Source organism: Bidens hawaiensis, unplaced genomic scaffold (assembly GCF_021521415.1).
Source record: "Bidens hawaiensis isolate Kalapana, Puna unplaced genomic scaffold, B.hawaiensis_p1.1 tig00011793_1, whole genome shotgun sequence".
NCBI lineage: Eukaryota > Viridiplantae > Streptophyta > Magnoliopsida > Asterales > Asteraceae > Bidens > Bidens hawaiensis.
Genome location: NW_027491937.1, coordinates 526,676 through 539,688, shown reverse-complemented (window position 1 = coordinate 539,688; position 13,013 = coordinate 526,676). Strand labels below are relative to the sequence as shown.

General features: G+C 34.6%; 1 protein-coding gene across 1 annotated transcript; it reads right to left on the bottom strand.

Annotated features, from left to right (window-relative positions):
- Window positions 1-2,186: 2,186 nt before the first annotated feature.
- On the bottom strand, window positions 2,187-10,391 carry LOC143539064 (bifunctional 3-dehydroquinate dehydratase/shikimate dehydrogenase, chloroplastic-like). The gene is made up of 10 exons (XM_077032481.1): window positions 9,948-10,391; window positions 5,839-5,947; window positions 5,535-5,759; window positions 4,352-4,692; window positions 4,096-4,159; window positions 3,861-3,969; window positions 3,544-3,693; window positions 3,316-3,464; window positions 2,539-2,701; window positions 2,187-2,449 (listed from the first exon to the last, which is right to left on the bottom strand). Exons 1-10 carry the CDS (start codon window positions 10,145-10,147, stop codon window positions 2,406-2,408), a joined length of 1,554 nt encoding a protein of 517 aa, XP_076888596.1. The 5' UTR covers window positions 10,148-10,391; the 3' UTR covers window positions 2,187-2,405.
- Between the last annotated feature and the right edge of the window lie 2,622 nt (window positions 10,392-13,013).

The window sequence follows — 13,013 nt, the reverse complement described above, 5'->3', positions numbered from 1 at the left end:
TTAAAAACCGAACCGTGCGGAGTGACTTGTTTACAATCGAGCAAAAAACGGTCGAGCATTTACCGAGCAATTTCCAAACAAGCGACGAGCAACATCGGCCCGACCATCCCGGTAGGTCCAACAATAAACACGAAAGCTTTTTACAAATAGAAATCTTGGTAAGCAAAAGAATGCCTTTTAAGTGTGGATGAGATGGTTCCTAGGAGAAGTAAAATTACTTTCAAATGATCATTCTATAGATTAACTTTTTTGGTCTTTTAAATTATAATATTAGACATGTTGCTTTTTGTAATCAGCCTACATTAGTTAAATTTGGAGGCACCACAGTAGATTAATGATACGATATTATTTATTTTATATATATTTGGTTATTATTTATAAATTTGGGTACGTGTTAGGTCTTTTATGGTTAGTAGAAGGGGGTGTTTAGTATTTTGTTTGATTATATAATAATTATCCTATTATGAATAAAAGATAGCAGATTGTTTTTGAGTTAATTCTTCTCCTAAATCTTAGCATTCTTCTTCTTCTTCAAGTTTCTAACCCTATCAAAGGTATCAAAGCAACCAGTCGATCCCTAGCCACCATGACAAACACACGCAATCAAGAGGTTGACAAGGCGATCAAGAACCATGACAAAGCCATCACCGATATCCAGGAAACCTTAGCAGCCATGATGAAGCAACAAGAACAGTTGATGAAGCAACAAGAGCAAATCTTGAAGGTGGCGGCTGAGAACAGATCCAACATGTTCGGTTATGGTAGGGCCATTGATGGTTCTAGTAGCAAACAAATGAGGATCGGGAAGGTCGACTTTCCCAAGTTCAATGGGGAAGACGTACACGGGTGGTTGTATCGTTGTGAGCATTTTTTTGCAATCGATGAGACACCAGATAACCTAAAACTCCGACATGATGTCATCCACCTTGAAGGCGATGCTATTCAGTGGCACTGATCTTACATGAAGACCCGGAACGCTACTGTAGTAGAACTCCCATGGGAAGAGTATGTTAGGGCTATCTCAAGTCGGTTTTCTGATAGCATGTTTGAAGACCCGTTGGAAGAAATCGCGTCCTTAACCCATGCTGATTCTCTACTCGACTACAACAATTCATTCGATGCCGTGCTGAACAAGGTAAGCATTAGTGAAACGCTAGCTGTCACTTTATACCTTAAGGGCCTTAAAAAGGAGGTCAGTGGACCAGTCAAAATGTTTAAGCCCCGTACCCTACACGAGGCATATGGGTTGGCACGGATACAAAACAACAATAATTTAAGGGGTGCAATAATCCCCACCGGTGACTCTCAAGAGAAAGTTACTCTCCAATTAACGCTTCAAAACTTCCATTGCTGCCAACTCCAACGAGTGGAGCTATCGAGCCGCCGACTTCTAAACCGGGAATTCTTAGCTCTAGGCGTTTGACGGGTGATGAACTCGAGTTAAAAAGGGCAAAAGGGGAATGTTACTGGTGTACTGAAAAGTTTTTTTCCGGGGCACAAGTGTAAGAAAAAACAGCTTTACATACTCGAGGTGGAGGGTGAAAAACAAGCAACATAAGAGGATGAAGACAATGTTACTTAAATCGCTTTTTGAGGGCAAAAAGATGATTAAGGGGGGAGTATTGATACGATATTATTTATCTTATATATGTTTGGTTATTATTTTTAAGTTTGGGTACGTGTTAGGTCTTTTGTGGTTAGTAGAAGGGGGTGTTTAGTATTTTGTTTGATTATATAATAATTATCCTATTATGAATAAAAGATAGCAGATTGTTTGTGAGTTAATTCTTCTCCTAAATCTTAGGGGGTGTTTGGGATTGCTTCTTGAAATTGCTTATGGCTTTACAAAATGCCCCTCCAAAAAGCCATAAGCAATTTCAAGAAGCAATCCCAAACATGCTCTTAGCATTCTTCTTCTTCAAGTTTCTAACCCTATCAATTAAACTAGTTATGTTTTTGGGTTTAGTTGATTACTACGCCTGACACAACGGCTGAAGTAACGAGTCAAAACAGATTTGGGTCAATGATCATTTTAAGATGGTTATTTAGACCCCATGTAGTAAATCACAAAGATAGCAGACCTGTAACTCACATTCACAATACATCCATGAATGACAACTTGACAAGAGAAACATAGATAAGAATTTCATCACCGCGTTCTAAAATGTAATTTCTTAAATTCCTCCGCAACCAGCATTCACCATACATCCATCAATACACTTTATTTGTTCATTCTCTATATTATGAATCATATTCTCTTTTGAAACATTTAATAATTAAACATGTACTAAGGTCGTTATTCTACCTTATTTAAATGCATCCGTGGTTTTGTACTCTTCGACCGGACCTTACAACGTGTTGATGAAAGCCTAGCCAGTAGCCATGATGGTTGGATGATCAAAAATTCAAAACTGTTCTAATACAACCTTGCGCATGAAGTCCTCTGGGGCTGTTACATAACAGAAACATATAAAATATGTTTAAGCGTGTGTGTACGCATAAACAGGTAAGAAATCATAGGTTTTAAAGCACGGGTACCTAATCCATTGGTGAACAATTTGAACTGGCCAAGAGCTTGTCGAATGAACATCTCAACACCGCTCACTACCGTGACTCCAACCTCTACAGCCTCTCGCAATAGCCGTGTGTTTCTAGGTGTATAAACCGCATCGAATACTAGATCATATGATCTTAAACTTTCCTAATGAAGTTACAACATACGTTAACAATCGAATTGATAATTGCAAACAAAAACACCTTTCCATGCCACACAAAGATCAAGAAATTTGAAAGCAAAGCTTTTCCATTTTAAGCAAAACGGGTTGGTTTGGGCCCTAGGGGTGTGCATGGTTCGGTTTGGGTCGGTTTTGGGCAAAAACAAAAATTTTGAAACTGTTCAGTTTCGTTTATTTTCGGGGTTTTTTTTTTTGGTTTTTTCGGTTTTGCCCATTTGAGCTTGAAAATTTTAGGCCGAACAAAAAATTGGCCGGAAATAATGAATTTGGGTGTAAATAAATTTTGTAAATTATTAACTAAGTGATTATTATATACATTTGGCTAAAAATAATTGAGTTACATATTTCTTAAATTATTATAAATTACTTAGAATAAACAAAATTAAAAAATCTAGAAATTCAGTTCGGTCTGGTTTTTTTCGGTTTTCATTACATGCAAAACCAAAACCAAATCGTAAGTTCAGTTTTTACAAAAACATAAAACCAAACCGTCGGTTTTTGTTTCGGTTCGGGTTTTTCGGTTTTTCAGATTTCATAATTCATAACAATCGAATTCATAATTCATATAAAGGGAAGGAACCTTGGAAACCGGTGTTAGGTGCACATCTGGTTCCATGCCAATAGCAGAACAGTTTGCAAGAATCATTCCATTTTGGGGAGAAAACGTGTCCAATTGTTCGATAGGCAAAGCCTCACCAGAAACTGGACGTGCAAGAGACTGCGCTCTCTCTGTAAGCAAAGATTTATTAAAGGTTCAGAAATAATAAAAGTTACAAATTAGTCAAACATATTAAGTCAAAGGATTTACCAAAGTTGCGGTTAAATATCACTACATGGGCGCCTTTGCTTTTGGCTCCAAAAGCTAGTGCTCTCCCTGCACCTCCTGCTCCAACCAATACAAACAATCTTCCACTAATCGGTGATCCATTTTGTACTTCTCCCTTTAAACTCTGCCTCTCTGTTCAAGATAGACCAAAACTATATCGGTTATCGTGAGAAATTGTCTACACTAATCTATTATTACAAAATAGTCGAGAAAACAAAAGGCGTTGTGTTAACAAGATGTGAAAACTAGAGAGCATTTAATTCAAATAAACCATATCATTGCATAAGATATAACGGTACCTCGCAGTGCATCTTCTATAGCAGTGATGCAGGCATCACAATCTGTGTTGTAGCCAACCAGCTTCCCGTCACTTGGCCGCCTAACAATGGTGTTTACAGCTCCTATTGACTGGTAATAAGTGAAGAATGTGAACAATCAGTTGATTTGCACCAAAGGTTTAGTCTTTTTGCATTTAATTGCAGACACTTAAAGTGAGTAAAACATACTAAGTAAAGATTATCCTACTTTTGTTACCTTAGCAAGAGGGTCAACTTCATCACAACATGCTACTGCCGCTTCCTTATGTGGCAATCCAATACTATATGTTCCATCAAAGAGAATACATACACGCATTAGAAACACCTAGTCAATACACAGTGTTATATTTCAGAAACAACCTAGTTAATTCATCAACATCTTCGACTACATAAATCACGGTAGCATGATATTCAAGTATACAAAAATACAAAACAGCTAAAGAAACAATCACTATTTAAATCAGACGAAGTACCTGAAACCAGCAAAATCTGTACATGAATACACTCTAAGGAACTCTTTAAGATTATCAACAAGAAGCGGGACATAAATTCCATTAAAACCGCAATATCTGAAAGCAGGATTATGCAGCAGAGGACCTTTGCTATGACCTACTGGATTTGAGACAACACCAAATACTTTTGTATCCATATCCACATTATCAAGCTTATAAACATTCTTGAGGCTCAGCAGAGAAGGTAAACCAGGTATGGGTCTCCCACTTAAAGAACCACAAACCATAAAAGCACCGTATTTCGGGCCTAATAATTGGCTTATAAGTCCTCTATCTCCAACAGCTCTCACAATCACAGGAACCTACAAATTCAACACAACAGCATTACCAGATAATCAGTTGATTAAAGCTATGAATAGGTAGACCCAATATATATTTTTGTTAATTATAAGCAGGGCTGCAAACTAGCCGATCGGATCGATAAAAAGCTCGAAATGAGCCGAGGCTTATCGAGCTTGAGCCTGAGCCTCAAATAAAGCACGTTTAGTTATCAAGCCCGCTCAAGCCATTTTTTATATTTTAACTCTTTTGAAGTTCTATGTATTGATTTCACACCGCACGCTGAGCTCGAACCGAGCATTGGCTCATTTAAGGTGCTGCACATGAGTAGGGCCGCCTCCAAGATTTCGAGTGCCCAAGACGAGTATAAAAGCAAGCCTTATATAAAAACAAAAAATTAAAAAAACAGATATTTTGGCCCAATTAAACGTAAACATAATTGCTAAATTACCACTTACCGGGGTCCTTTTTTCATATAATTTTTTTGCTTAATTTCAGTTGTTAATGTTCTAGAAAAAATGTAATATATATATATATATAGAAAAATTTTACAAATTTTGGCATTTTGGGCTCCCACCGAAACCGTGCCCTAAAAGCCCCTGAGCTCAGGATGGGGTCTGGGCTGGCCCTGCTCACGAGCCCGAGCAAAGCTTCGGCTCGTTAAGGTTTTTATCAATTGTATAAAACAATTTAAAAAATATATAAACTAGTTAGTAAATTTTAACCAGCCCGATCGAGCTCGAGCTTGAAAAAAACAACAGGCAAGCCGATCTCGAGCTTTAGAAAAAGTGCTCGAAACCAAACCGAGCTCGAGCCTATTCAAAAACAACAATATCTTAATATTGCAAGAAGACTAAGTCGATACCTGTGAATGAGTAAGGACATGGAAGGCAGGTGCAACATCAGTAATATACGCAACCTCTGTCACAACTTTAACAATATCAGCACCAGTAGATTGAAGGCCTACAAGCAAATTGCCTAATGTTTCTTTGCAACAAACTCCGGTTTTCGATTTCACATAACTGGATACTATTATCTTACTACTGTCTTGTTTTTGCATTAGATCATTAATCACATCAGAAGAAGCCAACTGAAAGTAAAGTACACTTATTAATTAACATATCATCAAATTTAAGATGCCTTGTAGCTATAATGTAGACTAGACTAACCTCGAAGTCGATTTCGACGAATTCAACGTTCAGTTCGATGGCGAGTCGCAGAATTTGCAGCCATTTCTGCTTCAAATCTTGTTTGTGATATTTATTCTGCGAATTTAACCTAAAAATGATGAACATGCATTGAATTATCAGCCATGAGTGAGTGAGATATCCATGCAAAATGATCGTTTCGCGTGGGTTGAAACATGTTCGGTTTGGTCAACAAAAGTCAAAACCGGTTTACGATCGGTTTCGGTTCAGGTTGAAACCGGTTTCTTAACCAGGTAGGGTTTTGAACAGTTTTATCCTGGTTTTGGCCGGTTTCGGTTCAGTTAACTGGTTTGGGACCGATTTTGGTGGAGAAAATTACAAACCGGGTCCGAACCTACGGTTTCAGATTGGTTTCTACATTATCGGTTTCAAACCGGTTCAGTTTCGGTTAGATTTTCGAGTCGGTTTGGTTAACCAATTTATATGTCCACCTATAAACGAGACTCAAACCAGCAATATTCTATAACGAAAGTGACCATTGGAACGATTGGTCAATGGTAAAAGTATATAGAGTGCATATCCGCTCTGGACACTTCTATTGTCTAAGCTAAACTAGTATAAACAAACTTGAGCTCGGCTTGTTTAGTTTATGAGAGTTTGAGCATGACTCGTTTATTGATAATTTATTTATAAACTACGTTTACACTATCCTATATACATATTTGCAACCATATTATTCACATGAAAACAATATATATTATTTGGTTATTTTTATCAAATGTTCGTGTATAATAGATTATATAGGATTTGGATCAAATAACGTGAGAATCAAGTAGAGTATTTATAAATACAAGTAAAGTGATTATGTAATTACATCATAGAGTAATTATATAATTACTTTATGATGTAATCAATGTTGTAAAAGTAGATTTACAAGGCCGAGTACTCACTATAAGGTATGTCACCGAGGAGAGTTTGTTTAACTTCGTATAGTTACTAAGAATCGGTCAAAGGTGGTCAACCTCAACCAGAACCGCATCTAATCGATGAACCTGGGCCGAGTTTGACTTTAAGAAGATAAAATAAAGGGACTGTTTGGGATTCCTTTTGCTCCTTATGGATTATAAGTTATAAGGTGTTTGGGAAAGTTGGGTTTTGTGAGTGTATAAGGTATCAGTTACAACATTATAATTTATACCTTATGCCTTAAGTAAAGGTATAAGGAGGTAAAATAAGGAATCACAAACACCCTCATAATTTGTATTTCTATAGTATTAGAAACAAATATTATTTTTTAAATTAATTATTAACAATTGTTATAATAAATTATTATTTAAAAATGTATTTATCTTATTTATATTAATATTCACCTATTTTGTTATAAATATTAGTAAACTTATGATATTTGACGTATATAATATCCAAAAAGTAATTTTCTTTATATTTACTATGTCCAAGTACTCCTAGTACACACAACTCCCCGGTCAGCCGCCTAGGGTCCTCCTAACGACTTTTACAACCTTGGATGTAATTACATAATTACTCTACTTGATTCTCACGTTTAACACGTTAATTGCATTTGTACGTTAATCTTCCCCTATATAAATATGTATATTTAGTGAGTAAAAAAAATATAAATAATGAGCGAGAGCAAATCTGCAAGCGCAATTTGGACCTTTTAGCCGAACGAGCTTATTTTAGGCCCGCAGTCAAGCTTACATAGGCCTGGCTTAACTGACTCGTTTACAGCATCGACATTTCTCTTGGTCAACTTTTAGGATAGTTATTTTAAGACTAGGTGGTATAATAAAAGTAGCTCATATGAAATACTTAGTGTGGTTTTATAAATGAATGAGAGAAATTTAGGAATAAATTGTCAATTATGATATGACTATTATACCTATAAAATCTCTAGTTTGAATGAGTTAACCTGTTACATTTTGATAATGGTCCGGATGCTAATAATCCAGTCCCAACCCCGTTTATAAAAGCGTGTCTCATATCCAGCCATTTCCTGTCGGATATTTGTTAGGTAATAATCCATCGGATACCGGGCATGCTCGCGGGTATCAAGTATACACGTTAGTTTGTTAGAAAAAAAATTGTTGAGATTTTCATGCACATTACCATTATAATTCTTTCATACACTTGTGACAACCATTACAAATTAAAATACGATACACCATATATATATATATATATATAAAAGTGTTCCAACAATAGATGGTATCATTATAATTTCTATATAATCTTATATATATACTTCACAACATACAAAATATAAATAATATCTATAATACATCCCATAAAAAAACAAATATTTTATTTATATACATAAATGTGCATAAAGCATTAATAGACAAATGTTAAGAGGAATATGTTTCGGGTAGACTGGTATGTTGTTTTGGGTAATAACGTCAAGTATCATCTAATCTCCTAACCATAAAAATTTATATTCTAACACAATAACACCATACCCGGCTCGTATGTTTCAGGTATCGAGCACATATGTTTCAGTTTTGGGTATTCCGTTAGACTCTGTATTTTTCCATCCACAGGACCAAACATGTCAACCCGAAAAGATAATAACAATATGATTACCTCGAGCACCAAAATTAGTTATTATGTGATGATGACTGAATAGAAGTGAGAAACATTGAAAGCCGGGATTGAGTAGTTAATGTGTTCTGTCACCCCCATACTTTTGGTGTACCATGTTACATTAATTAATGTAATGTTGTTTTTGTTTTTCTTATAGAATCCTTGGTTTTTAGTGGTTGAAAATTTGTATTCAGCCTGTTGATAATAATCTTACATTTGTTAAGAATATGAGACGAGGGACTTTATCTCAAGACATTTCAATCTGTTACGTAAAAATTTGAATTCAATACCTTAAATTTTTAATGATTTAAATATTTTGCATCGTCAATGACCTATCAACCTCATTGGTATCAAAACGAGATATTATGATCCTATGATAACTGATGTGAGAAAATATGTGGACCGTGGTATCCACACATTTAACCTCGAATCACATGAATCAAAGTGAGGCATTCAATGCAAATATGTACTATTCATATAAATAGTTAAATGGACATGAAAAAAAATACACTTTCTATTATACACACTAAAAGAAAGATAAACATAAGTTAAATTTTGGGTGATTAATATATATCTATTATATCAGAAGATAATTAATTAGCCGACTTAGTGGTACTAATAATAGGTTAAACGTGACATGGATGCATAGCCACCTACCACTTGTGTCGTCCAGTGTCCATGTGCATCTGCACCTAGACTTTCGTGTCTTATCCCACTAGGATGATATATATTTTGGTTTGTCATAGCTACCCTGTTTAAATTTTTAGCTTGATACTATTAACCGCTTGACTATTAATTTTATATCTCATCAATCCGAATAACATATTTACAACTTGATTACTGCTTGTTAACATATTTAACACGGTTATATAAACTGGTTTAAGCGGTGGTTATGGTTAGGTCACATAACTTTAAATATGTGCGGGTTCGAGTTAATGTTTGTGGCATAAATAGAAACATAGGTCGTACTTGTGTGGAAAAGTTTAGCATGAAACACGTCCAACTAACACAATTGACACCCTTGGTTTAAACAAACAAAGTTGTGGATGCTCTAACAAAACAATCAATGTAAAAGAACAAATTAACCTTCATGAACTAGACTTGCCAAAATAACATTATAGATTAAGAACGACAATCAAATCCGACGAGTGTTTCCAAAACATCGGATGAGATTCGTTTTTAAAAATTTACGGATATAATATTTGAAGAGACATGCATACCCGTAAACAATGTTTTTTATTTGAAAATTAAGAAAGAAAGTATAATACTATATTTTATTTTTCATATCCCTAATATCTTTAAAAGATAAAATTATATACGAATTAAAATACAAGGAAATATATTTAAAAACTATACTGATAACTTTTAGTAAACAAACGGGTATATCTAATACCCGACACATGAGACACATTTTCATAACCACATATGAGAATGTGATTACCAATACCCATCCCAACCCCGTCTCATTGTCATCCCAGTCGAGACTCAACCAAAACCGAACGTGTAAAGTAAAAAAAAAAAAAAGGTACCTGAATGACACAATAGCAGGAAGAGTTCTTTGTTTGAAAAGAAGCTCAATATCCGAAATATGCAAGTAAACAACAGAGTCCATACAAAGCTCAACAAGATCTGCACCTTCGTCTTTAGCTCTGTCCATTGCTTTCACCATATCTTCTTTGGTTTCACTTTCTATTGTAGCACATACTAACACCTTGTTCTTGAAACCCATCTATGTGTTTGTAGTAGTGGTGGTGGTGGCTAATGAGGTAGAGTTATGTTACTTATGTATATGTGTGACATTCTTTATAGAATCGTGATTAAATTGAAGATTGTAATATGTTATTATGGGCTCAATAAATGATTAAACCACACCTTATGGCCACCTACCACACCCCCTGACTCTTTTCCAATCGGTGTTTGTCCCATTGCGAATATGTGGGAATCTATCTTAATATCTAACCGACTTTTTTAAACTTAAAATACTTAAAACAACCCGTCTCAACCCGTTTTTGTTAAACTTAAAATACTTGGCACGCCAAATATGGTTTACTAATTCCATGTTTAAACTAAGCAAATCCTAAGCATATTAAGACTCAAACTAATAAATAAATATATAAAAACTAAAGAGTTGAGATAAACAATTTAATTTGAATTCTAATTTATCTCCTTAGGCCTAGATTGCATCTTAATCTTCGTAAATGGGATTCTTTTTTTTTCTTTGGAGACTAATCCAAATTATGCCAACAATCTTATTGTTATTTAAATTATTTTAAACTTAATTTTTAATATTATTAACTTTCAAAACTTTAAATATAATATATATATATAACTTTATATTTTTAGAAGTTAGTCACGTGAAACGAGAGTTTATTAATGTCAGATAATTTATTATAATCTAGGTTCAATCTTTTTAAGGGTTTAAATCGAATTTTAACATCAGAATTTTTTTACTAAAAGAATATTTTATTTCTCTTATGACTCTTAACAATAATAAATGTGAAGTCCCGCATTTTTGTATATGGTTATAATAACACGGTCACACGTACTAGACTTGGAGTGAGTTTTAGCGAAAAACAAAAAGAATTTTCAGTATACTAATTATTTCATCTTCTTGTCAAAACCTATATTCGAATCCCTTAAACATAGAATGTTAAGCTTCAGGTTAATTTTAAGACGACCGAGTTGTGAGTGATCAAGTCGTCACTGATAAAAACTAAAAAAACCCATACATGAATAGGATATAATTTCTCTCCTTTAAAAACCTTTATATTTGAGACCACCAAACCAAGTCTTTTTAACAATCCAAAAGTCTAATACTAAAATTCTTGGTTGTTAATAAAATATATTTGATATACTATTACAAACTTAGAATATAACAACTTACAAGAAAATTATGACCATGACAAGCAAAAGAGTCATCACACTAAGCAATTTCTCTTCAAATAATATCAACATAAAGTATAAAGCATTCCAATATAAATAATAATTGATGTGATCTTGGAGGGGCATGGACCCACGTGACTCTCATTGTTCATATGCACAAAAGCAATGTCATAAAGATTTAAGTGAGTATTAAAAATAAGGCTGTAACAAATCAAGGGTTAGCCCGGAGTAATCGAGGATTACTAATAATAGAAGAGAGAGGATATAAATTATTTAACAAAATCTTGAAACGACTTTTTAATAATAAATATATAAAAAATCTTTCAAGCATCTTTCACATCAAAACAATAACAATAATACATCGTATATGTCTCTCCACTTAAAAATAATAATTTGTTTCGTACCTACATAGAATGAAGAAGGAATACGAGTTCACGCTATAAAAAATGGTATCAAAGTCCTCAATGTATAACATTTAAGTTTAAATGGTTTAACTTCATACAATACCGCCCCATATCAAGTTTAAATGATTTAACTTCATACAATACCACCGCATATCGTTCACTTTCTCCACAAGTAGCTCATAGATTGTTTTTTTCACTATGTATGTTAAACTATGAAGTTCTCTCGCATTAACAAGCTATGCGCAAAGAACACGTTAACGATATTTAAGACCGAGCATTTTTTATGTCATGATATCTCTCATGTGAACCGACAATGTGAAACTCGCCCAAATCTTTTGGTTATTGAATTTACATTTCTTCTTTAGCCAAATGTCTAGAACTTTTGTGATGGACACAAAAAAAGATCTTTATGTATACATTCCTTCATGTTAACAACCACCCAAATGTGTGCATAAGGGGCGTGGTATAAAAGATCGCTCAGATATATATTTCTACAAAACAGATGACGCGACGCCAAAATTTATAAACACGAACATCAGTCTTCCCTACACAAACTCTCAAAACAACCAACAGTTTTGATCCGACATTACATAGAGGCGTTGCCCCAATGGCTGCAACCTACAAACATGATAATCAAACCAACAACTGATGTTTGCATGTGATGATTGGTTACTTTCACCAAGGGTACATCAAGGTGGTTACCCACAAGATTACAATAAAGATTCACTACAACCAACAGATTTGATATTTTTTGACCTTTTCTAGAGTCACATGTGCCTCAACAGTTTGGTTTCTAATCTTATCCAGCAACAGTTGTGTACTTGCAATTAACATTCCTTGTTGATTTTAGACCAATTATTCCAAATAAATATCATCTGGAATCCCTACCTAAAATTTTAAAACTATAGATCTCTTATAAATAAAAAAAACCTTTATTTGACTTTTTAAGTGCCAACTTCAAGATAGAAAAATGTCTAGCTAAAAAACTACAAACGATTTCTGAAGAAACACTAAGTGACCCGGTACAGATTATAGATAATCTGGGGGTTAAGTAATGTTTCCCACGAATGAGATCTAGCTGAGAAGGCTGTTCTTCAGGAGACCTGCAAAACAAACACCGTAAGCTCGTCACTGAGAAAGGGGGGGGTTCCTCCTTGTGACCACCCTCCGGCGTGAGAATCAGACTAGGTTGCTCTGAATATAAGTGTATATTAAGAGATTGCTAGATAACTGGATAGCAGATGATCTTACCATTCCAAGATATTGGAGTATTTATAGCCGAAGGTAGGTTTCCTAGAAGGTACAGCC

Excerpts from the sequence above, each read along its gene's own strand:
- LOC143539064 (XM_077032481.1), bottom strand. The coding sequence starts at position 10,147 with ATGGGTTTCAAGAACAAGGTGTTAGTATGTGCTACAATAGAAAGTGAA. Across the intron at positions 4,160-4,351 it reads ACAGATTTTGCTGGTTTCAG|TATTGGATTGCCACATAAGG; the intron begins GTACTTCGTCTG and ends TGGAACATATAG. Across the intron at positions 3,465-3,543 it reads GATATTTAACCGCAACTTTG|AGAGAGCGCAGTCTCTTGCA; the intron begins GTAAATCCTTTG and ends CTTTGCTTACAG.